Source organism: Pongo abelii, chromosome 18 (genome assembly GCF_028885655.2).
Source record: "Pongo abelii isolate AG06213 chromosome 18, NHGRI_mPonAbe1-v2.0_pri, whole genome shotgun sequence".
In the NCBI taxonomy this organism is placed as follows: Eukaryota; Metazoa; Chordata; class Mammalia; order Primates; family Hominidae; genus Pongo; species Pongo abelii.
This window is the reverse complement of record NC_072003.2, coordinates 53,091,599-53,116,882: the sequence shown is the minus strand read 5'-3', so window position 1 is coordinate 53,116,882 and position 25,284 is coordinate 53,091,599. Positions and strand designations below refer to the sequence as shown.

Here is a 25,284-nt window from a genome sequence, read left to right as displayed (position 1 = left end):
CTGGGATTGTTCATATTTGTCCCTGGCTGTGAATTCACCTGTTGCCCCCACGGCTCAGTCTATACTCTTTTTTTTGTTTGTTTTTTAATTTTGAGATAGGGTCTTGCTGTGTCACCCAGGCTGGAGTATAGTGGTGTAATAATGTTTCACTGCAGCCTCAACCTCCAGGGCTCATGCAATCCTCTCACCTCACCTTCCTGAATAGCTGGTACCACAGGCAGGCACTACTCTGCCCAGCTAATTTTTCTAAATTTTTATTCTGTAGAGAGAGACAGGATCTTGCTATATTATCCAAGCTGGTCTCAAACTCCTGGGTTCAGGCAGTCCTCCCATTTCAGCCTCCAACAGTGCTGGGATTACAGGCGTGAGTCACCGTGCCCGGCCTATACTCCTGAACTCAAGAATTACTAGAGTGGCCTGTTCCACTGGGCTCTGTGCTGCCAGTTTGGCCTCACTTGGGCCACTTAGTTTGCTGGTTTTCTTTTACGTGGGCCTCATATCTCTAACTAAACATTTGGGTCCCTGAGGCTAACGCCCTATTTATATATGTTAAACACATTTTCTATATATACTACAACATCTAGAACTGAGTCTGAAAACTGGACGAAATTTAATAAATAATTATTGGATAAATAACTGGTTAACCAAGAAGTCAAGGACACTGACTTTTTATCTCAAATGCCCTGAGACTAACGATAGGAAAGAAAGGTAACCAGACTGCAGAGCTGGTTCAAAAGCACAATAAATGAGTCTATAATGACAGAGGGGAAAAATGAAGTTATAATCACAAGGCAAAGAACTCATTTCTCTTTTCTGCAAAAAGCATACACTAGGCAGTGGCAGTCCTTGGCAGAATAGATTCTTCAAATAATGGAGAATATTTGACTTAAGCCCTCAAGGCACATTCAAAGGCATAACTTAGTACCTGGGCCTCAGCAAGGACACAGATAACTAGTTCATCCCTCTCTGAGTCCGTGGGAGCAAAACAGAGGTCAAATGGACAAACTCCTTTTTATAAATGATCATATGTTGGAAAAGAGGCCAATGCACATGGGCAGGGCATCTGCCTGTTTTGATATTAAAATGATTTCCTAGAATAATAAAAAGTCAGCTATAAATACCCTTCAGTCCCAATGAGGAAAATGTATCCCTAAAATATTTTGGTTTTATTATTTATAATTTAAACTGAGCCCTTGTAAATAACCTTGAAGGCTAATCCTCTGGTATAAAATTTCCTTGCACATTTACTGCCATTTTATACAATGCGACATCAACAAGCCTGGGAAAAACAAAGTTTCTGTGCCAAGAAACAGAAGCTTGACTAGCATGTATTTTAATATGAAGATCCCAGAGTGCTGGGTGCATAAGGGCAGGCAACTCCAATTTCCTGCCAAAAAAAACCCCACAAAGAATAAAGGTGAATGACCACTCATTTCTGTCCCGCAGCAACCTCTACAACAACACTTTTTTTTTTTTGAGATGGGGTCTCACTCTCTGGCCCAGACCGGAGTACAGTGGTGTGGCGTGATCTTGCCTTACCGCAACCTCTGCCTCCTAGGCTCAAGCAATTCTCCTGCCTCAGCCTCCCAAGTAGATGGGATTAAAGGTGTGCACCACCATGCCCAGCTAATTTTTGTATTTTTAGTAGAGACTGGTTTTACCATATTGGACAGGCTGGTCTCGAACTCCTGACCTCAAGTGATCCACCCGCCTCAGCCTCCTAAAGTGCTGGGATTACAGGCATGAGCCACTGTACCCAGCCTACAACACCTTTTTAAAATGACTTCTATCTAGAAGGTTTCCCTGCTTGCACCTTTACTTTCCCAAGTATAGAGTGAGCTACATGGGTTATTAATTGCATTTTCATGGAAGATTGGAAACAACCTAAATTTCTTAACAATAGGAAAACTAGTTTAATGAAGTATGGTTGCAGAAAACAAAAAGAGAGAGGGGTGGGGTGTGGAATAATTTTTTTCTGGATGTATAGTGTTTTGTTTTATTTAAATAATCTATAATCAGGCCTAGTTTGAGATAGGTTTTTTTTTTGGTAACAGCTTTATCGAGCTGTAATTCACATGTCATAAAATTCAAGCATTTAAAGCATATAATGTAATGTTGTTTCATATAGTCACAGAGTTATACAAATATCACTACAATTAATTTTAGAGCATTTTCATCACCCCAAAAAGAAACTCCAGGCCATTTAGCAGTCACCCCCAACCCCGCCTGATTTCCACCAACATTTCCAACTCTAGGCAACCACTAATCCACTTTCTATGTCCATAGAGAGACCTATTCTAGACACTTCATATAAATGAATTATATAATATGTATCTTTTGTGACTGGTTGCTTCCATTTCATATGTTTTCCAGAGTCATTCATGTTGTAGCATGCATCATTACTGTATTCCATTTCAATGCCCAATAATATTCAACTGTATGGATATGCCACGTTTTACTTATCCATTCATTAAGTGACGAACCTTTGGGTTGTTTCTACTTTTTGGTGATTATGAACATTCCTGTAGAAGTTTCCATCACTCTTGGGAAACTACCTAGGCATGCAATTGCTGTGTCATAGGGTAACTTTGGATTTAACCTTCTGAAGACGTGCCAGACTGTTTCCCAAAGTGGCTGCACCACTGTCCATTCCCTCCGGCAGTGCACGCGGGTGCCACTTCCTGCATGTCCTTACCAACACTTGTCACTGTCTTTTTTATTCTAGCTATCCTAGTGAGTGTGAAATGTTATCCCATCGTGGTTTTGATTTGTATTTCCCTAGTGACTAATGATGCTCAGCATTTTTCATTTGTCTGTTGGCCATTTGTATACCTTCTTTTTTTGTGTGTGTGAGACGGAGTCTTGCTCTATTGCCCAGGCTGGAGTGCATGGTACAATCTCACCTCACTGCAACCTCCACCTCCCAGGTTTAAGCGATTCTCCTGCCTCAGCCTGCTGAATAGCTGGGATTACAGGCATGTGGCACCACACCTGGCTAATTTTTGAATTTTTAGTAAAGATGGGGTTTTACCATGTTGGCCAGGCTGGTCTTGAACTCCTGGCCTCAAGTGATCCACTCACCTCGGCCTCCTAAAGTGCTGGGATTAGAGGCATGAGCCGCTGCACCCAGCCTGTGACATGTTAATTTGGTTCCTTTACCATTTTAAATTGGATCATTTCTCTTTTGAATTATTGAGTTCTAAGAATTCTTGGAATATTTGAGATACAAGTGCTTTATGAGATACATGATTTGCAGATATTTTCTCCCATTCTATGGGTCCTCTACACTTTCTTTATGGTACCCTTTGAAGTACAAAAGTTTTTAACTTTGATGAAGTCCAATTTATCCGGTTTTTTCTTGAGTTGTTTATGCTTTTGATGTCATATCTAAAAAGCCATTACCTACTCCTCGATAAGAGCTATATATTGATGAGTAATTATTACCAAAGTTTACTGAAACAAAACTACAGAACCATATATATAACAGGCTACCATTTATATTTAAAAATATTTTTGAAATTACATACATTTTTACTTATATATTAAATATCACCAAAAGAGTAACAAGAACCTTTAAACATTGGTTGCCTCTGGGGATGAGGGGCTGGTTGGCCTGAGGAGAAAGAGACTTTAACTGTATACCTTTAGATATTTTTTTAAATTTTGAACTATTTGCATTAACTACCTATTCAAAATATAATTATTCATAAAATGTAAATTTCTTTAAAAAGACATTCTGTATTGAATCCCAAGAATATTCTGACACAATTATCAAAAACTAAAATCTAGGCTGGGAGCATTGGCTCACGTCTGTAATCCTAGCACTTTGGGAGGCCGAGGTGGGTGGATCAACTGAGGTCAGGCGTTCAAGACCAGCCTGGCCAATATGGTAAAGCCCCATCTCCATTAAAAATACAAAAATTAGCCGGGCTATCTGCTACATTCTATTCTGCACTGTACATACTTTTTAGACTATAAGCATCTTGAAGACACTGAATATAACCATTCCCGTTCACAAGTCCCTACAAGAACACCTTGAACACTATAAAGTTCAATAAAAGTTTGAAGAAAGAACAAACTGAAATCCCTTCTGAATAGTAATTCCTACAATCAAAACTTGCTGATGATTTAATCTCTCTTGCTTTATTATGTACACTCTAGTGTACAAATGAAGACAGAATAACCTTCCACACAGTGAGCTTTAGTCGTTCCTATCTCCTATTAGTTTTTCAACAGAATAAAATGAAAAGACAGTAGTAGCAGTAGAAGTAATTTAGTAACAGTAGTAGTGGTGAACTTTGAATGTATACCAGTCACTGTTCTAAAAAGACTTACATGTATTAACTAATTTAATCCTCATAAGAACACTATGAGTAGGTATGATTCTTATCCCCATGAACATATTTCCCAAGCTTTTTATTTATCAATTTGTACAGCCCTTTGAACCCAGCACTAATAAGACTGTCCACTCTTCCGGATTAGATTAGGAAAGACGTAGAAGGGTGCACTTAAGTAGCCATATACTCAAGTGATCCACAAGAAAGGGATTCTTAGGAGGGTTATAGCTAGAAAGACAGATGCCTATAACTGGGGAAATGAAATCCTTGTGTATAATACAAGGCACATACTAGATGTTCTAAAAATACTTGCTCCTCCCTCCCTCCCTCCCTCTCTTCCTTCCTCCCTCCCTCCCTTCTTTTCTTCCTTTGTTCGTCCTTACCTACCTTCCTCCCTCCCTTCCCTCTTTTCTAACAGAACTCCTTTTAGGTCTCTAAGACAATTATTTCTGTGTTTATTTGTTTAAAATTTGTCCCACCCAACTAAAGTTCACAAAAGTGGTGGGCATCATGGTCATGTTGACAGCTCTATCTCCCAGGCCTACAGTTTTGGACACATAACAGGCACTCAAATATTTAAACGAATGAGTGAATGGAAAAGAGAAGAAAGGGGAGAAAGGAAGAAAGAGGTGCTGGATGGGCTTGCTGGCATCTTGGTTTAAATACTCATTAATTCTCTCTCTGCCACACAGCAATATGATCGGTCCGCTGGTAAAGCTACTTAATGACCAAAAGACACAACACTGCCGTATAGACTCACACAGTACTGCCACTGGAAGACTTGCACCTGTACCTCCCACCTTGTTGTACCACTTCCGCCTAATTTTCTCACACTTGTCCCCTGTAGTTCCATGAAAGGTCAAGCTATAAAGCAAAGCATGGATAGCAAGCTTAGGTAGGTTACTTGTAATCCCTTTCATGCCTTGCTCTCTGGAACCCCTCTTAACTGAGTACATGGGACCCCAACATGACTACTATGAGTTTTTCTCATTTCTTAGTTTTCCATTCTGAACTAGTCTGAACAGCTAACCATGGGCCATTGCAAGTGGTGGCAGAATTTAGCAATAAAGTCTGGGTTATGAACACAACTGTGGAGCTCAGAAACTCCTTGGCAACACTGTAACTTTCTCTTTAATTTACATTCACATGCCCAGAAGTCTGACCAAAAAGTTAAGGGAAATGAAAATTCTTAACATCCGAACCGAGCCACAGCTAACACATGCACAAGCACAAAAATCTGCCCCAGTTCCTCTGGTCATCTCCTGCCCTTGACCTTGACAGATACAACCCTCTAAATAAAGCTCTAACTATAAACACTTGTCAATGGCATTTTCCTTTTCCAAGAAACATAACCCCAAGAAGCAAAATACACTTATCCCATGGCATGAATACGCTTTCTAAAATTGTATCCAACACAATCCAAAGCTCAAAAAGCAAGTAAACAGAGACGAAAGTCAAGTTAGATGGAAGCAATTTTCCCATCAAATACTCTTCCAAAGCTCTATGATAAATTGCTCATTCAACCACTTCTGTCACATCCAATTAGGTGTGAATCACGTTTTTATTTACACTTACCTCTGCCACTCGGTGGGTGGAACTAAACCGAGGTTGTGAACCGGCCAAAACGCAGTGTTGGTGGGTGGCATTGAGATCATCTACAGGAAAAACACCAGAAATGTATAAAATCGTATTTATTAGTCAGCATATACTAATATATTATTTAACTAAACACAAAGTAAACAGTAAATCCATCTTCCAAGAAATAACAATAACCAAGGAATCAATACTTACCTTTATTCTTTAATCAATCCCTTATAAGTAGGTGACTCTCTCTATATATTCCAATATATATGTATCTACTTATAAGTAGACATTATATATATGTAGATGTATAACAAGTATAATAATATAAATATAAGTATACAATAAATATGATATACTTATATATACGCAAGTATATATAAGTAGATATATATAATCATATGTATATAATTAAATATGTATATATTCTATCATACAAAGCATGACACTTTGAAGAGTGAAAGGGGGTGCTATTAACAATTATTCCAGAACAACAGGTATAAACCAGGACTGTCCTCAGCAAATGAGATATAGGGTCACTCTACTTATTTGTGGTCCTATAATGCCCACCCACTATAAAATTCACTATGTATGGATTGAGCTTCTTTCACTTTCTCATGACACATCTACTTCTACCCTTATCTTTAGAATAAAACAGAATTTGGAGTTGAACACCTTTCATCTGAAAAATCTGCCTCTTTCCCTCCATAATCAAAGTATCAATTTTGCCCTAACAATTTTCCAGGCAATAAACCAACCAACTCAGCATGTTGCATGTTTGGCTCTTAGAACAGAACTCAAGTCTAGGGATTCACAACCCAAGAATGAAGTAGGTGGTGAATTCATCAGTTGAAGAATATTCCTAAAACCACAAGCAGTGGGAGAAAAACCAATTACCAAGTTGTTGCATATCCTAAGAAATGATACCACAAGTCAGGCAAAATCTATACAACCTCTGCTTAGGACATGACTTCCTCTATTACAAAAAAAAAGAGTTGTAATGTTTCCAGCAATGACATCCTATATAGGCAACACAAGATTTTTATCAAGGTACCAAAAAAGATAATGACTTAAACCAAGAGGCAAATGCCACCAGGCCCCTTATGTGTCAGCAAAAACAACCTATAATATCATCTCTAAACATAGAAAAGAAATGCAAAATATTAAGACAGGATTTCCGCTTATGAATATTGTGAAGTAACAGTGACAAGATTTACCCTTCTGCCTTAAACAACTACAAAACAAGCCAAAAATATGAATCAAAGGTTTCAGAAAGATATAATCCCATGGAGAAGAGAAACAAAATAGGTGAGAGACGCCTACAATTGCCCTAACTTACTCCATGGAAACAGTTTCAATGCCACAGAATAGAGAAGAGGAAGTCAAAACCCAGAGTCTCTGTTTCTTTCTTGCCAAGTTGAGAAGACAAAGATTGGAGTATAGGGAGGCCAAGGCCACAGGGCCTCGAAAGGCAGAATGCTGGAACAGAAACAGCTATACAAAGAGAGAGCAAACAGAGACTGCAGAAGGGTTCCCTCAAGTATTTGGAAGAGCACTGACATGTGCATGTATGAATAAAAACTTCCCAAGGGCCAAAAAAAGAAGCACCAGAATGCAGCAGGTGGAACCAATTTCAGATTTCACATACAGCCATGAGTATTTTATGATCCCCGCAGCCAAAATTGCTCCCACTGCATGAGATACTAGAAAATCCTTAGGAAAGCATCACTGAGGAAGTAGGTCTAAATGAGTCCTAGGTTAAAGGCTGCTCTAGTCCCACCTAGCAAGGCTTAAAACTAAGCCTCAAAAGGATCCAACTTCTGGCTGGGCGCAGTGGCTCATGCCTGTAATCTCAGTACTTTGGGAGGCCAAGGTGGGTGGATTACCTGAGGTCAGGAGTTTGAGACCAGCCTGGCCAACATGGTGAAACCCTGTCTCTACTAAAAATACAAAAATTCGCTGGGGCAGGGTGGCGGGTGCTTGTAATCCCAGCTACTTGGGAGGCTGAGGCAGGAGAATTGCTTGAACACAGGAGGGAGAGGTTGCAGTGAGCTGAGATCATGCCATTGCACTGCAGCCTGGGAAACAAGAGCAAAGCTCCATCTCAAAATTTAAAAAAAAAAGGATCCAACTTCTTCTTAGTAATTTAATTATTCATTAGAGCAAAAGCCAAAAGTATGTAGAAGTATATAACAAAATCAGGCACGCAACAAATACCATGTGCAATATCCAACATCCATTCAAAAAGTAACAGAGAAATGAAAGATACATACACACACACAATATGCGAGGTAGTCACATCTCTCTTTTCTTCTAAATGTACATATCTGCCCTTTCATATATATATAAGTGAAGCTTCTAAAGGTTAAACATGTAGTATCTGAAACAAAACTCACACTAAGTGAGATGAACAGCAATTTAGAAACTGCAGAAGAAAAGATCAGTGAACTAGAACACATGAAAAATAAAAACTATGCAAAATAAAGTGGCTAAACAAAAAAGACTACAAAAATATGAAAGGGCATGAGTAACCTCAACGACAATATTAAGCCATTTAATGAAAATTTAATTTGAATTCTAAGGAATGAAGAGTGACAAAAACATACACATTTTTATAGAAACAATGGCCAAAATTCACCAAATTTCATGAAAACTATAAACCCAGAGATCCAATAAGCTCAATGAATTCTAAGCAAAAAAACGATTTAAGACTAAACTAAACCATGTCATAATGAAATGTCTTAAAATCAGTAATAAAGTGGAAATGTTAAAGGCAGTCAGAAAAAGAGACATTAAATACAGAGGGGCAAAGATTAGAATGACAGCAGACTTCTCATCAGAAGCTATAAAACTCAGAAGACAACTGGGTGACAAAATACTAAAGGAAAAAACCGTCAATCTAATATTCTATACATAGTGAACACCCTTTCCAAAATAAAAGTGAAATAAAGACTTTTCAGAAAGAAACTGAAACAATTTATATTCAGTAGATTTACACTATAAGAATTGTTATGAAATTCTACAGGCAAAAGAAAAATAATGTCAGAAGGAATTTAGATCTGCTCAAAGGAATAAAAAGTAACATAAGTAATAAATATCATAAAAGAATAAATGCCTGTTTAAATCCAAAATAATAACAATGTATTGTAAGGTTTATAACATACGTAGACGTAAAACACATGAAAAAGCACAAAAGAGGATGGAAGGAAAAGTGGTGCAACATTCAAAGTTACATTGTGGTAAGTCAAAGATGTAAAGATATTATAAAACCAAGAGCAGTGGCTCTCGATGAGATGTAATTTTGACATTCCTCACTCTGCAGAGAGAGACAGACTGGAAACAGAGAATGACAATTTATCAGAGTAAAAAACAAAAAGCAGAAACACACATGGGAACCAGTTCCAGGGTATAAAAACCGTAAGTGTAACTACTGAATTTCTGGAGATTCAATGTAGACAGGACTGAGAGTTAAAAAGTCCAGGGGAGCTCAGTCTTAGGGAACTCTCACACTTTTGTGAGTTTTATCTCCGAAAGCTCTAACAGGTTCTCACAGTGAAGATCCAAAAACATCTTCTCATGCTTCTGGCAGAAGGAAGGGAAAAAATAGCAACTTTATTTATTTATTTATTTTCTCAGGAGACAGGGTCTCACTTGTCATCCAGGCTGGAGTGTAGTGGCATGAACATACTTCAATGCCACCTAGAACTCCTAGCCCCTGCTAGCCATCCTATCGGAACTAAGAATGAGAAAAAAGAAAATGAGAAGCACTTGTGAGGTTCACAATTCACAGGCATAAACTCACTAAAAGACTGAGACTTAATCATAAGATTATAGAATGCTTCCCCTCCCAACATACCTTACCACCACATTATTACTGCAGTTCCTTTTATCCAGTGCATCCCATCTGCCTATCAAGAAAAAGGTACAAGGTCTTCTAAATGGCAAAAAAACATAGTTTGAAAAAACTGAGCAAAAATCAGACCCAGAGTCAGAAATGGCAGAAATTAATTATCAGAAATGTTTTTTAAACTGTGATTACTATTCTAAGGACTCTGAAGGACAACGTAGACAACATGCAAGAACTGATGGGGAACGTAAGCAAAGGGATGGAAATTCTAAGAAAGAATCACAAACAAAATGCTGGAAATCAATAACACTATAACAGAAATGAAGAATGCCTTTAATGCGCTCATTAGAGAACTGGGAAAGGCAGATGAAAGATCTCTGAGCATGCGGATATAGTAAGAGAAACTTCCAAAACTGAAAAGCAAAGAGAAAAAAGACTGAAAAAAAAAAAAAAAAAAAGCAGAACTATGGGACAACTGCAAAAGGTGTAATATATGTATAATGGGGATAACAGAAGGAGAAGAAAGAGGGAAAGGAACAGAAGAAAATTAGAAGTAATAATAACTAAGAATATTCTTAAATTAATATTAGACACCAAACTAGCGACTTGGGAAGCTCAGGAAAAAAACCTACACTTAGGCATATTATATTCAAACTGCAGAAAGTCAAAGATAAGGAATTTTGAAAAAGCCAGAAGGAAAAAACAGCTCATCTATAAAGGAGCAAAAAAAAAAAAAAAAGCTATCTGACGTTTCCTCAGAAACCAGGCAAGCAATACAAAAGTGAAGTGAAATACTTAAGGTGTTGAGAGGAAAAGAAAACAGCAACCTAGAATTGTGGATCCTACAAAACTACCCTTTAAAAGTAAAGGAGAAACAGACCAGGTGTGGTGGCTCATGTCTGTAATCCAAGCACTTTGGGAGACCGAGGCAGGTGGATCGCTTGAGGTCAGGAGTTCAAGACCAGCCTGACCAACATGGCAAAACCCCATTATACTAAAAATACAAAAAGTCAGGTGGGCACAGTGGCGCACACCTGTAATCCCAACTACTTGGGAAGCTGAAGCAGGAAAATCGCTTGAACCCGGGAGGTGGAGGTTGCAGTGAGCCAAGATCATACCACTGCACTCCAGCCTGGGAGACAGAGTGAGACTCTGTCTCAAAAAAACAAAAAGAAAGAAAGAAAAGATTTTTTTTAAAAATGTTTCAGACAAATAAAAATTCAGGGAATTTGTTGCTAGTAGACTTGTATTGCAAGAAATTTGTCAGAAGAAAAATGATATAGATCAGAAACTCAGATCTACATAAAGAAAGGAAGAGACTTTGAGAAGGAATAAGTGAACGTAAAATAAAAACCATTATTTTTCTTCCCCTTAATTGATAGAAGAGATAACAATTTATTCACAATAATAACAACAATGTATTCAATTATGTATGCCACATATATATGTATGTGTGTGTGCCTATGTATGCTTATTTGTAAGTGAAATTAATGATAGCAATGAGTATAAGAGATGAGAGAAAAAATTAGGAATATTTTATTTTACTGTACTTGCACTATCTGTGTAACAGTATAGTGTTATTTGAAAGTGGACTTGGAATAGTCATAAATGTATACTGCAACCTCTAGGTCACTACTTAAAAAGTAAAAAAATATATATGTAATTGATATGCTAAGAAAAGAGATGAAAGGAAATCATGGAGTACTCAAAACTATCAAAGCAGAAAAAGAGTGGAAGACAAAAACAGGGGAAAAAACAAGACAAAATATAGAAAACATTAACAAATATGGTAGATATTAATCCAAGTGTATCAATAATCACTTTAAATGCCCGTGGTCTAAATACACACATTAAAAAACAAGAGATTATCAGAATGGATAAAAAACAAGGCATATGCTGTCTACAAGAAACTCAATTCAAATATAAAGATACACACAGATTAAACTTAAAGAAACGAAGAAGACAGATATACTATGCAAACATTAATCTAAAGAAAGCTGGAGTGCCTATATTAATTTCAGAGCAGATTTCAGAGCAAAAATAAATTATCACAGAGAAAAAGGGGTAGTACATAATGATAAAGTGGTAAATTCTCCCAGAAGATATAACAGTCATTAACATGTATGCACCTAATAATAGAGCATCAAAATGTATAAGGCAAAAACTGATAGAACTGCAAGGAAAAACAGACAAATCCACTACTATAACTGGAGATGTCAACATCCCTCTATCAGAAAAGGACAGATACAGCAGGCAGAAAATCATTAAGGACATAGTTGAACTCAACAATACCATCAGTCAATTGAATATAACTGACATACATAGACTATTTCATTCAACAACAGCAGAATACACACTAGTATCAAGCTCACATGGAGCATTCCCCAAAACAGACCACATTCTGGGCCATAAAACACATATTACCAAATTTAAGAGAATGCTATCATTAATTTCACTTACAAATAAGCATACGCAGGTACACACACACACACACACACACACACACACAATGGTTTTTATTTTACCTTCACTTATTCCGTCTCAAAATCTCTTCCTTTGTTTATGTAGATCTGAGTTTCTGATCTATATCATTTTTCTTCTGACAAATTTCTTGCAATACAAGTCTACTAGCAACAAGTTCCCTGAATTTTTATTTGTCTGAAATATTTTTTAAAAAAATATTTGACCTCAGACCAGAATGGAATTAAACTAGAAAATAATAACAGAAAGATAGTTGGAAAATTCCCAAATACTTGGAGATAGAACAATATACTTCTAATAATCTGCGGGTCAAAAAATCTTAAGAAAAATGAACTAAATGAAAGTGAAAACACAACTTCTCAAAATTTGTTGGAAGCAACATTAGCACTGCTTAGAGGAAAATTTATAGCATTAAATGCCACAAATGTATAGCATTAATATAGCACTCTGCTTATATTAGAAGATCTAAAATCAATAAGCTAAGCTTCTACTTTGTGAAATTAAAGAAAAAGAACAAATTAATCCAAAGTAAGCAGAAGAAAAGAAACAATAAAAGTTAATGTACCTCAATGAGATAAAAAACAGAAAACTAATAAAGAAACTTAATGAAAGCAAAAGCTGGTTCTTTTAAAAGATCAATAAAATTGATAAACTTCTAGCCAGACTAAGAAAAAAGAGACAAGAAACATATTACTAATGTCAGAAATGAAAGAGGTGACATCACTACAGATCTCATGGACATTAAAAGGATAATTTTAAAATGATATGAACAGTTATTTACTCAAAAATCTGAAAACCTATACGAAATGAACTAATTCTTTGAGAAACAAAATCTGCCAACACTCTTACAAGAAGAAATGAATAATATGAATAGGCCTATCTCTATTAAAGAAATTGAATCAATAATTAACATGTTTCCAAAGCGCCAGGCCCAAATATGTTCACTGTTGAGTTCTACCAAACATTTAAGGAAGAAATTATACTAATTCTTAACAATCTTTACTAGAAGGTAACACAGGAAATACTTCCAAACTCACTCTATGGGGCCAGCATTGCCCAGACATTACAAAAAGGAAAACTAAAGACCAGTATTACCTCATAAGCATAGATGCAAAAATCCACATCAAAATATCAGCAAATTGAATGTAACAATGTACAAAAAGAATTATACACCACGACCAAGTGAGATTTATCACAGATATAAAAAACTGATTCAACATTCAAAAATCAACTAATATAATCTATCACACCAACAAGCTACAAAGAAAAAAAAATATGATCATACCAATAGGTACAGAAAAACATTTGACAAAATGTGATACCCATTCATGATAAAAAAATTCTCAGTAAACTAGAAATAAAGAAGAACTTCCTCAACATATAAAGAATGTGTAAGGAAACCTGCAGCGAACATCATACTTAGCGGTGTGAAACTAGAAGCTTTTCTGTTCAGAGTAAGAATAAGACAAGGATGTCTCCTCTCAACATTTCTTTTCAGTATCATATCGGAAGACCTGGCTGACACAGTAAGACAGGAAAAGAAAACAAAAGGTATATAGATAGAGAAGGAAACAATTAGAGTATGTTTGTTCACAGATTATATTATTGTCTGTGTAGCAAATTCAAAAGAATCAATAATCTAATCTGACTGGCAGCTTTATAGGAAAGAGGAGGAACTAAGGGGGAAATAAGAATGGAAGCAGAAGGTCAGTCAGGAAGCTGTTGCAGTAAGCCATGCAGGAGTTAACAGTGACTTGAACTACAGAAACAGGGGAGGAGATGATGAGCAGACAACAGATTCAGAATGGTCTGGGAAAAGACAATAGGACATGGTAATGAACTGGATGAGTCAAGTCAGGAAAACATAAACTCAAGGGCAACTCTTGGGGTTTTCACAGCAGCAACTGATTGAAGGTGATTAAGTCACAAAACCTTAGGACATTGCAAAATAATAACTACAAAATGCAATTAGAGGTGAGAATGAAAACATCAGTGATACACTTGGAGTTTTAAATCCAAATATAAACACAACAATATAGAGTATAAAAAGCAGAACTGTGGCTTTAAGGCCTGATGAAGAAGGCTAAGTGGCCATTCTCTCTTAGAAGGCTAAGTTTGCCATCTCTGAGGACACTCCTGAGCAGTTTTGGTTGATCCTGACTATGTTGCCTAAAGGAGGTTTCAGAGTCAAGCAAAATAATAAAAAGTGGAGTTTGAAGGGGGCTCCCCAGGATAGATTCCCATAAAAGACTGGGACAATGTCTAGGAAATACATAAATGCCAGTCTCATCTACCCAAATAAAAGCCTTATTACTCCTATGCTATTAATACTGGGACCCACAGACATAATTAGGGGAAAAATCACCACGTTAATGAGTAGGTTTGTTAAGTGCTTTTGTTCCACTGAGAGGAACACTGAGTCACTAGTGACTCAGGCCAAATGGCAAACACAACACTAGAAGGTATACTTTGAGGCTTCCACCTTCATTTAAATCCTTGGCAACTCTCTAATCAAACAATTCTTTTGAAATTGCTTCCAACTGTATCTAATCCTTTATGACTTTAAAAAAAGAAACTTGTAATTTTCATTTAAGAGCTTCTAATTTATCGAAAACTCCATCTATAAAAGCGATTCAAGCTTCATGGATTGTGCATCTGAAAGGATATACTTAAGACCCTCCCAGCTTTAAAAGATTATTCCTAATAATTTTTAGAAAAAATAAATTAAAGAATGTCTATTTACCATAGCTATCTCAGAATACAGCTGAAACTTGACTGACACTGTATCCAACTGGAGTAAGAGTTTGTAGATGATGTGACAACACACACACAAAAAGAAAAGACGCTCTCACTCTTTGCTGGCTGAATGCTGCGTGCCCTGGCAGTGGAGAAGAGAGCTCTGGACATTCACTGTAGCATGAAATCTCATTTCATATATAAAAGACCACAGAAGCAATGCTATAATTTATGCTAGGGTAACCAATTCACGTTCAAGACTTTCCTGGTTTTAATACTGAAAGTCCTGCATCCTGAGATCCCCTTGCCCACAGACAAAAAGGACAGTTGGTCACCCTAAATTTATCCCAGCCCTTACTTCCTTGGGTTTGCTGTCACGTATGTTACCAGGGCCATTTCACCCAAATTTCTTAGAGAAACAATCATGACTTTTGCTAAAGGCACTCTTGGAGTAAATAAGCCCAATACTGAAATCCAATCTTCCCAGCTTCAATCACTGAAGCTTTTCATTCTTACATACCTGTCCATTCTCATCTCTCAATCTTAATATTTATGACCTTATTTTTCCTAGATGTGGGCCATCCATGGCTGAAAACATTTTCAGAATTTGATAGCCAACGAAAGGGGGAGGGGAAGGTTCCTGGCAAGATGCCAGTATAGACACAGGCCCTCTCCCATTCCTAGATTCTCAATGAGACAATCAATGGAACATAAAAATGGATCAAAACCTCTTTTGGCACTATATATTAGAGAAAGGTGCTCAATATGCCAAAAGTGCAAATGATTGTGCTGAATATAGTATAGGTGGAATTAGATTAAAGAAGGGCAAAGAAGGCTGACACGTGATTGTCTCTCCAAAAGAGCAGCGAGCCTGATAAATATACCAATCAAATCCTGAGCAAAATGCTCACCTCTTAACTCAGAAAGCAACGAGCAGGAGGGCAAGACAAGCTTACAGGGCACTCAGAGAGCAAGGCTCTTGCCTCTGTAGCGAGCATTCTATGCACACAAACTGTGATACTCACTGTAGCAAGAATTCTGTGCACATAACCTGTGATATTCACAGACCCCAGGATGTGCTGCTGTTATAAGCCATGACTCTTGAGTACCAGGCATTGCAGAAACAAGGAACTGGAGCAACCAGCAATTACAGGAGCAGGCCAAAACCTACCATGGTTTGCTCATACTACAAGCATCCACATAAAGACAAAAACAACTTCTTAAGCACACCCCAATTTATAAAATCTCTACGTGGCTGTGTAGGGACACATCTTCTTCCACCTTCAAGTAAAGGATTTGGCCAGGAATCCATACTAATCTCTCACAGAACCAATCTCAGCTACTTGCCTATAAGCCAGTACTAGTCTACTTTCTATGAGGATAAAGAGGTAAGGAGTAATTGCCAGAACTATGCAAAATTACTACAGTTCAAAGGAATGGAGGCACTTTGATCAAAACTGTCTTTTCTGAAAAAAGTTTACTCAAACTGACATGATAAAATTTTAGAAAATTCTCAGTTTTTCAAGAAGACACTTGATTCAAGAAGGCACTGCATCTGTGAAAATAAGGTAAGCAGACATGAAGCTGGAACAGTATGAGATCAGAAAAAACCACTTGCAATTGATTTTTTTAATAGCATTTCTTCATTTAACATGGCAATAGATGGAGTGAACAGCAGAAAGCATGCTGCAGAAAAACCAAATTATTGAGCTGGATGAGTGAACTCAAGAGATTCTCCTAGAACTCAGGGAAAATGAGTGATGGAAATGAGTGATGGAAAACCTAAGACACGAGGAACAGATCCTGGAGATCAAAATGTACTTACAGGAATCACAGAACGGAAGTAACATACAGGCTGGGCATGGTGGCTCACACCGGTAATCCCAGCACTTTGGGAGCCCAAGGCAGATGGATTACTTAAGGGCAGTCAGGAGTTCAAGATCAGCCCTGCCAACACGGTGAAACGCTGTCTCTACTAAAAATACAAAAAAAATTAGCTGGGTGTGGTGGCAGGCACCTGTAATCCCAACTACTCGGGAGGCTGAGGCAGGATAATTGCTTGAACCTGGGAGGCAGAGGTTGCAGTGAGCCGAGATCACACCAATGTACTCCAGCCTGGGCGACAGAGTGAGACTCCATCTTTAAAAAAAAAAAAGTAAGATACAGAAAGATATAAGAATAATCAAAGAAACACTAGAAGAATGTTTTCCAAGGTTGTGAAAAGACCAGAGTCTGCACTATAAAATGGTTGAGCAAGGACATAAACATATTCTGTTAAAAAATTAAATATAAAATACTACAAATGTCCAAATAGAAAATACAGCTTACCAAAATGAAACCATAGTGCAGATGGCCTCAGACATCTCCCGACATCAAATATCAGAGGTCACAGAACAATATCTATAGAGTTGTTGTTGGTGGTTTTTGTTTGTTTGTTTTTTGAGATGAAGTCTCACTAACCGCCTAGGCTGGAGTGCAGTGGCATAATCTCGGCTCACTGCAACCTCTGCCTGCTGGGTTCAAGTGATTCTCCTGCCTCAGCCTCCTGAGTAGCTGGGATTACAGGCATGTGCCATCACACCTGGCTAATTGTTGTATTTTTAGTAGATGGTGTTTTGCTATGTTGGCCAGGCTAGTCTTGAACTCCTGACCTCAGGTGATCCGCCCACCTCGACCTCCCAAAGTGCTGGGATTACAAGCATGAGCCACTGTACCCGGCCTCTATAGAGTTTTAACGGGGAAGTTTGATACTCAAGAATCCTATAGCCAATCAAGGAGATATTCACAAGTGAAAGGACAGGAAGTCACTCTTACATAATGCAAAGACTCAAAGAACATGCCACGACGACTCCCCTGCCATTAGTCTTCATAAATATTATTAGAAACTACATTTTGGCTGACCAAGAGAAAAATCAAGAATTTTTTTTTTTAGATCACAGTACGAAAAGGCTAGCAGTAAGCATAAACGCAGTTAAATAATTTCAAATATTGTTATTTAATTTAATGCAACTATTGCAATTAAGACTTAAATGGAAAGATGTTTCACCTAAAATAAATATTAAAAATCTAAATACAAAATTGAAAATAGGGTATAAGAAGATATCTGGGAAGTGGGCAGAAGTGTTAAAGGGATAAAGCTAAAGGCAGAAGGGATAAAGTAAATGTTAAGAAAAACACTAACACCTCAACAGAAAAATGAGCAAAATACGATCAGCCAATGAATAACAGAAAGAAGTAAAGAATGGCCAACAAAAATACAAAGTGTTCAACCTCATGAATAAATAAATGAAATTTAAAATAATAGCATATTTTCACCCATCACATCGGCAAAAATATTTGTAAATTGGAACACTTAGCACTGTATAGAGTAGGGTAAAGGAGGTTGGTGGAAGTAACTGATGATCATATTTCATACATTGCAGGTAGGAATGAAAATGAAAATCTCTCTAAGTAACAGTCTGACAACAGAGTATGTACTGTGTAAATGTCCACACCATAATACCTCACCAAGGCATTCAACTTCTAGCAATTTTTCCTATGGAAATAAAGATATATGTACAAAGATATTCACTGTAGCAATATATATAATATCAAAAAACTTGAATAACCAAAGTAGAAGATTATTTTGTGATTTAAAACATTTTCTGAACTTTACTGAAGTATAATTGACAAACATTTTATATATCTACAATGTAAAATGTAGTTTTAATATACATACACATTGTGAAATGACTTCTAAAACCAATCTAATTAACATACCCATGACCTCACAGTAACAGTGTGTGTGTGTGTTAAAAACATTTAAGATCTACTCTCTTAGCTAATTTCACATATGAAATACAGTATTAATAAATATAATTACTGATACTGTTTGGATCTGTGTCCCCACAAAATCTCATGTCATACTGTAATCCCCAGTGTTGGCGATAAGTCCTGGTGGGAGGTGATTGGATCATGGAGGCGGTTTCTCATGAATGGTTTAGCACCATTCTCTCAGTGCTGTTCTCATGACAGTGAGTTCTCACAAGATCAGGTGGTTTAAAAGTGTGTGGCACATCCCCCCTCACTCTGTCTTCCTCCTGCTCCGGGCACATGAAGTGCTGGCTCCCCCTTTTTGCTTTCCAACATAATTTTATGAGGCCTCCCTAGAAGCCAAACAGATGCCAGCATCCTACTTCCTGAACAGCCTGGGGAACTGTGAACCAATGAAACTTCTTTATATATTACCCAGTCTCAGGTATTTCTTCACAGCAATGTGACAGTCTAATACAGTTACTATGCTGTACATTAGGTCTCTAGAGCTTATTCATTCTGCATAAACAAAACTTGGTACCTTTTGACCAACATCTACCCAACATCCCTCAAACACATGGAAACCACCATTCAATTCTGTGCATTTATGAGTATAACACTGTTAGATTCCACATATAAGTAAGATCATGTGGTATTTGTCTTTCTGTGCCTTGCTTATTTCACTCAGCATAACATATTCCACATTGTCACACATGACACGATTTCCTTCTTTAAGACTGAGTAATATTTCATTATGTGTGGATATGTGTGGGTATGTGTGTGTAGATATAGATATAGATATACCTACCACATTTTTTTAATTCATTCATCTGTTAACAGATATTTAGGTTGTTTCTAAATCATGGCTTTTGTGAATAATGCAGCAATGAACATGGGAATAAAGATATCTCTTTGAGATACTGATTTCATTTCCTTTGGATATGTATCCCAAAGTAGAATCGCTGGGTCATATGAAAGTTCTATTTTTAACTGTTTGAGAAACCTCCATGCAGTTTTCCACAATGGCTGTACCAATTTACACTCCCACCAATGGTGTACAAGGGTTCCCTTTTCTCCACATCCTCACCAACACTTGTTATCTATTGTCTATTGTATAATAGCTATTCTAACAAGTGTGAAATAATATCTCATTGAGGTTTTGATTTAGATTTCACTGATGATTAGATGTTGAGCACATTTTCATATACATGTTGAGCATTCATATGTCTTCTTTTCAGAAATGTCTATTCAAGTCCTTTGCTCGTTTTTAGGTCAGGTTACTTGTTAACCTGCTATTGAGTTTTATGAGTTATTTACATATTTTGGATACGAATTCCTTATCAAATGCATGGTTTGCGAATATTTTCTCCCATTGCATAGGTTGTCTCTTCACTCTGTTGATGTTTCATTTGTTGTGGAGAAGCTTGATAGTTTGATGCAATCACATATGTGTACTTTTGCTTTTCCATAAGTTTTGCATTTCCATATTTTTGCATCTCATAAGTTCTGGGATATTGTCTTTCCATTTTCACTTGTCTCAAAAGATTATTTGATTTCCCCCTTTATTTCATTTCTGGCAAATTGGTTGTTCAGGAAAATTCCCACATCACTGTGGATTTTCCTATTTTCCTCTTATTATTGATTTCTAGTTTTATATCATTGTGGTCAAAAAAGATGCCTGATATGATTTCAGTCTTCTTCAATTTGTTAGTACTTACTTTGTGGCCTGACATATGATCTATATTTGACAATGTTTCATGTGCACTTGAACAGAATGTGTATTCTTTTGCTGTAGGATGGAATGTTTTGTATATGTGTTAGGTCCATTTGGTCTATAGTGCTCTTCAAGTCTGCTGGCTCCCTATATATTTTCTGAAGGAATTTCTATTGATTATCGAAAATGTGGTACTCAATACCCCTACTGTTCCTATATTACTATTTGTCCCTTCAGTTCTGTTAATATTTCCTTTAAATATTTAGGTCCCAATGTTGAGTGCATATATACAGTTATCCCTTGGTATACTGGAGGGATCGGTTCCAGGACTGTGCGTGTATCCACAAATTGGTGGATACAAATACTCAGGTCCTACTGTTGGCCCTGCCGAACCTGTGTATATGGAAAGTTGGCTGTCCATACACGTGAGTTTCTAATTCCATTAACGTTACATTTTCTATCAGTGTTTGGTTGAAAAAAATCTGCATATAAGTGAACTCACAAAGTTCACACCGATGATTCTCAAGGGCCAACTGTCTTTACAATTGTTACATTTTCTTGATGAACTGACTCCTTTATCATTACATAATGAACTTCTTTGTATCTTGTGACAGTTACTGACTTAAAGTCTATCTTGTCTGATATAAGTATAGCCAGCCCTGGTATCTTTTGGTTACCATTTGCATAAAATATTTTTCAGTCCTTTTATTTTCAGCCTATGTGTGTTTTTAGCCAAAGTGAGTCTCTATAGCTTAATCTTATTTTTTAAATCCATTTAGCCACTCTATGTCTTTTGATTGGGAAATTTAATCCATTTACATTTAAAGTCATTACTGGTAGGTAAAGACTTACTATTGTCATTTTGTTAATTGTTTTCTGATTGTTTTGTAGTCCTTTGCTCCTTTCTTCTCTTGCTGTCTTCCTTTATGATTTAACGATTTTTTGCAGTGGTATGCTTTGATTCCTTTGTCTTTACCTATTGTGTATCTACTATGTGTTTTACTTTGTGGTTACCATGAGGCCCACATAAAACATCTCATAGTAATAACAGTCTACTTTATGCTCATAACAACTTAACTCTGACTGCATATAAAAACTCTACACTTTAACTTCTCCACTCACATTTTATGTTATGGATGTCATAACTTACATCTTTTATATGTTGTGCATCCATTAAAAATTATTGTGGCAGTAACTATTTTTAATACTTTTCCATTTTTACTTTGATATGAGAGTTAAAAATGATTTATGCACCACCATCACAATATTAGAGTATTTTTAGTTTGAGTATATTTTTACCTTTACAGTGAATTTTACAGTTTCATATGTTTTCATGTCAGTTAGGACTTTTTCATTTTAACTTAAAGAACTACCTTTAGCAATTCTTACAGACAGGTTTAGTTTTGATGAACTCCCACAGCTTCAGTTTGTCCGGGAAAATCTTGCCATTTTATTTCTTTAGGATAGCTTTGCCAGGTTGGTATTCTTGGTTGGCAGTCTCATTTCTTTCAGTATTTTGAATACATTATCCCATTCACTTCTGGTCTGCAAGGTTGTGGCTGAGAAATCCACTGACTGCCTTACATGGGTTCCCTTATACATAATAATCCACTTTTCTCTTACTGCTTTCCAAATTTTCTCTTTGTCTTTGACCTTGGAAAATTTGATTATAATATGTCTTGGTGAATTTGACTTTATTATTAATTTATTTGGGGTTCTTTGGTCTTCATGGATTTGAATATTCATTTCCCTTTTCAGATTTGGGAAGTGTTCTGTCACTATTTCTTCAAATAAGGTTCCTGCTCCTTACTTATCTCTCTGCTCCTTTTGTAACTCCCATAATGTATATATGAATTTACTTGATGATGTCCCCTAAGTCCCACAGGCTTTGTTTTCTTTCTTTTTGGTTATTCAGACTGAGCAATTTCAAATGTCCTATCTTAAAACTCACTGATTCTTTCTACTGCTTGATTGATTCTGCTATTGAAGCTCTCTATGGAATTTTTCAGTCCAGTCATTGTGTTCTTCAGCACACAATATTTTAAATTATTTGTCAGGTAGTTCATAGATCTCCATTTCTTTAGAGTCAATAAGTAGTGTTTTATTTTTTTCTTTGGTCATGTTTCCCTGATTATTCATGATCCTTGTGGCCGTGTGTTGATGTCTGCACATCTGAAGAAGTAGGAACCTCTTCCAGGCTAGCTTCAGCTGGGAAATCCTTTCAACAGTCAGCCCACTCAGAGATTATGTGTGGGCCATCCAGTAGAGTCCATGAGCAGGCTTGTTGCTAGACTCCTTAGGCGAGTTGGCCTGATGCTTTTATCAGCAGGCAGGCAGCCCTTATACCTGGGTCCATTGGGAGGAGCCTGGAATCTGGGTCCACTAAGGCAGACCTGGAGCTTAAGTCCACCTGGGTGGGTGTGGTCCCTGCATCCCCAACGGCAGGCCTAGAATGTTGGTCTGTGGTTATACGCCTAGATCTTGGGTCCACTGGGGTGGGCCTGGCAATTGCATCCACAGGGGTGAGCCTGGTGCTAACACAGTCCTGAAACTTAAGTCTGTGAGGCAGACCTGGATCCTGAGTCCACTGGAGACTGGGTCTATACAGGAAGGCCTGGATTCTGGGGCTTCGAGGGCTGACCTGGAGTCTGAGTCCACGAGGGCAGACTTGGTGCTAGAGTAGGCTTGGAGCCTTCGTCTTTGGAGGCCACCCTATCACTGGGGTTCACTGGGGTGGGCCTCTGCTTGGTTTACAGAGAAGTTGGGTACTCACTTCATTCTCCTTCCCGCACACAAAGGGTATCCCTCTTGACACTGTGCTGCTCAGGCTTCAGGGAGAGGTGACGTAGGTAATTTGAAACTGTTCTTCCTACTCTTCAATGTGTCTTTTCTGTGCTCCACCCAGGCAATGTAATCTTTAACCTGGATTCCTTTGCTCTTATAAAGGTATTCTGTGCATGGATAATTATTCAAATTGATGTTTCTGCAAGGAGACAAGTGCTATTCTGACATCTTGCCTGAAAGTAAGGGATTAATTTTTAAACCAGTTTTTAACAATCATTTTCAAGAACTGTTTAGTGATAAGAAAAAAATGCTCAAAATATAAAAGTATCAGGGAAAAAGATGCAAAATGTTTATACAACATGACATTAATTTTATATAAACAAAGGATAAACACGTTACTAAGTATTAAAAAAACTAGAAGGAATTAGACCAAATAATTATAAACAATATTTTCTCTTCTTTACACTTTTCTGTAGTTTCAAATTCTCTACAATGAGCATGTACCCTAATTCATCAGTTCCAAGGTAGACATTTTTTCTTCATATTTAGCATCTCTGAAATTGGAATCCATCTTAAACTGATGCCTTCTTTGACTGGATGATATATTATTACTTTTAAATTAAGCAATACAAACTTTAAAAAGCTTCAAATGGAAATGTTCAATAAAGAGATTCTCAGAAAAGAGGTATTCATTCACCAAATAAATAGGACAGTAAACAGTGATCAGTGAAACTGGTAAGAGCTTTGGCTAGTTTTGTAAATCTTCCCCAAAATAAAATTTTTCAATGGAAGTGAAAAGTCTTTCAAAAAAACAAGTATGGAGATAAAGATAATCTCAAGGTACATAACTTCCCCTCTCCCTCTCCCCGTTTTTTTAAATTAACTTTTGTGGAATGCTTAGTTTGTTGATGGGTTTTGAAGAGAATAGATTCTTGAGGTTAATAATTGATTTTTGCTTTCTTTTTTTTTTTTTCTTTTTTTTTGAGATGGAGTCTTGCTCTGTCACCCAGGCTGGAGTGCAGTGGTGGGATCTCGGCTCACTGCAACCTCCGCCTCCTGGGTTCAAATGATTCTCCTGCCTCAATCTCCCAAGCGGCTGGGACTATAGGCTCGTGCCACCACGCCCAGCTGATTTTTGTATTTTTACTAGAGACGGGGTTTCACCACGTTGGCCAGGATTGTCTCGATCTCTTGACCTCGTGATCCGCCCACCTTGGACTCCCAAAGTGCTGGGATTACAGGCTTGAGCCACCTTGCCTGGCCGATTTTTGCTTTCTAAATAAGCAAAAAGATCTTTAATCCACTTTAGCCAGGGCTACCTTTCTCCTTTATTCTTCCAAGTTGTAACTCTTCCCAGGAGACTGCCAAGTATAGCGAGTCGGGGAAAAGGAAAGATGAGAAGGGAGAGAGGTTAGATTGATAGAAAAAAAGACAAGAAGGGAGAGAGGTTAGATTGACAGAAAAGATAATTAAATGGTTTTCTCCATTTTCCCCTTTGTATGTGCAGAGCCATCACTTCTACCCACAGTTCCACTAAACTGTGAGGACCAGAATCTTTCAAAGTTAATGAATGAAACAGAAGAAGCCACTTCAACCTCCAATTTCTGTTTCTATGTCTTCTGACCTCCTTCTTTACGCATCCTATCTCATATCCAATTTTCCATTAGCAATTAAGAAAGATAGTTATGGTTTCTGGCTAATACCTGGGGAGAGAAAAAGAATGTTCTCTCCAAATATGTGGTAAGTTTCTATTATGTGCAAGGTTCTACATGCTGTGTGTAGTATAAAAATATATATATAAGGCCAGGCATGGTGGCTCACGCCTGTAATCCCAGCATTTCGGGAGGCCGATGTGGGTGGATCATGAGGTTAGGAGTTCAAGACCAGCCTGGCCAAGATGGTGAAACCCCATCTCTACTAAAAATACAAAAATTAGCCGGGCGTGGTGGTGGGCACCTGTAATCCCAGCTACTTGGGAGGCTAAGGCAAAGAACTGCTTGAACCCCGGAGGT

At 37.4% G+C, this 25,284-nt stretch overlaps 1 protein-coding gene across 6 annotated transcripts in view; it reads right to left on the bottom strand.

Annotated features, from left to right (window-relative positions):
- FTO (FTO alpha-ketoglutarate dependent dioxygenase) overlaps positions 1 to 25,284 on the bottom strand; it is a 408,414-nt gene that overhangs the window by 230,120 nt on the left and 153,010 nt on the right. For all 6 annotated transcript variants that reach the window (XM_009250721.4, XM_054533150.2, XM_063717086.1 and 3 more), the window contains 1 exon segment: positions 5,913 to 5,992. In XM_009250721.4, the coding sequence (XP_009248996.2) occupies positions 5,913 to 5,992 (80 nt within the window).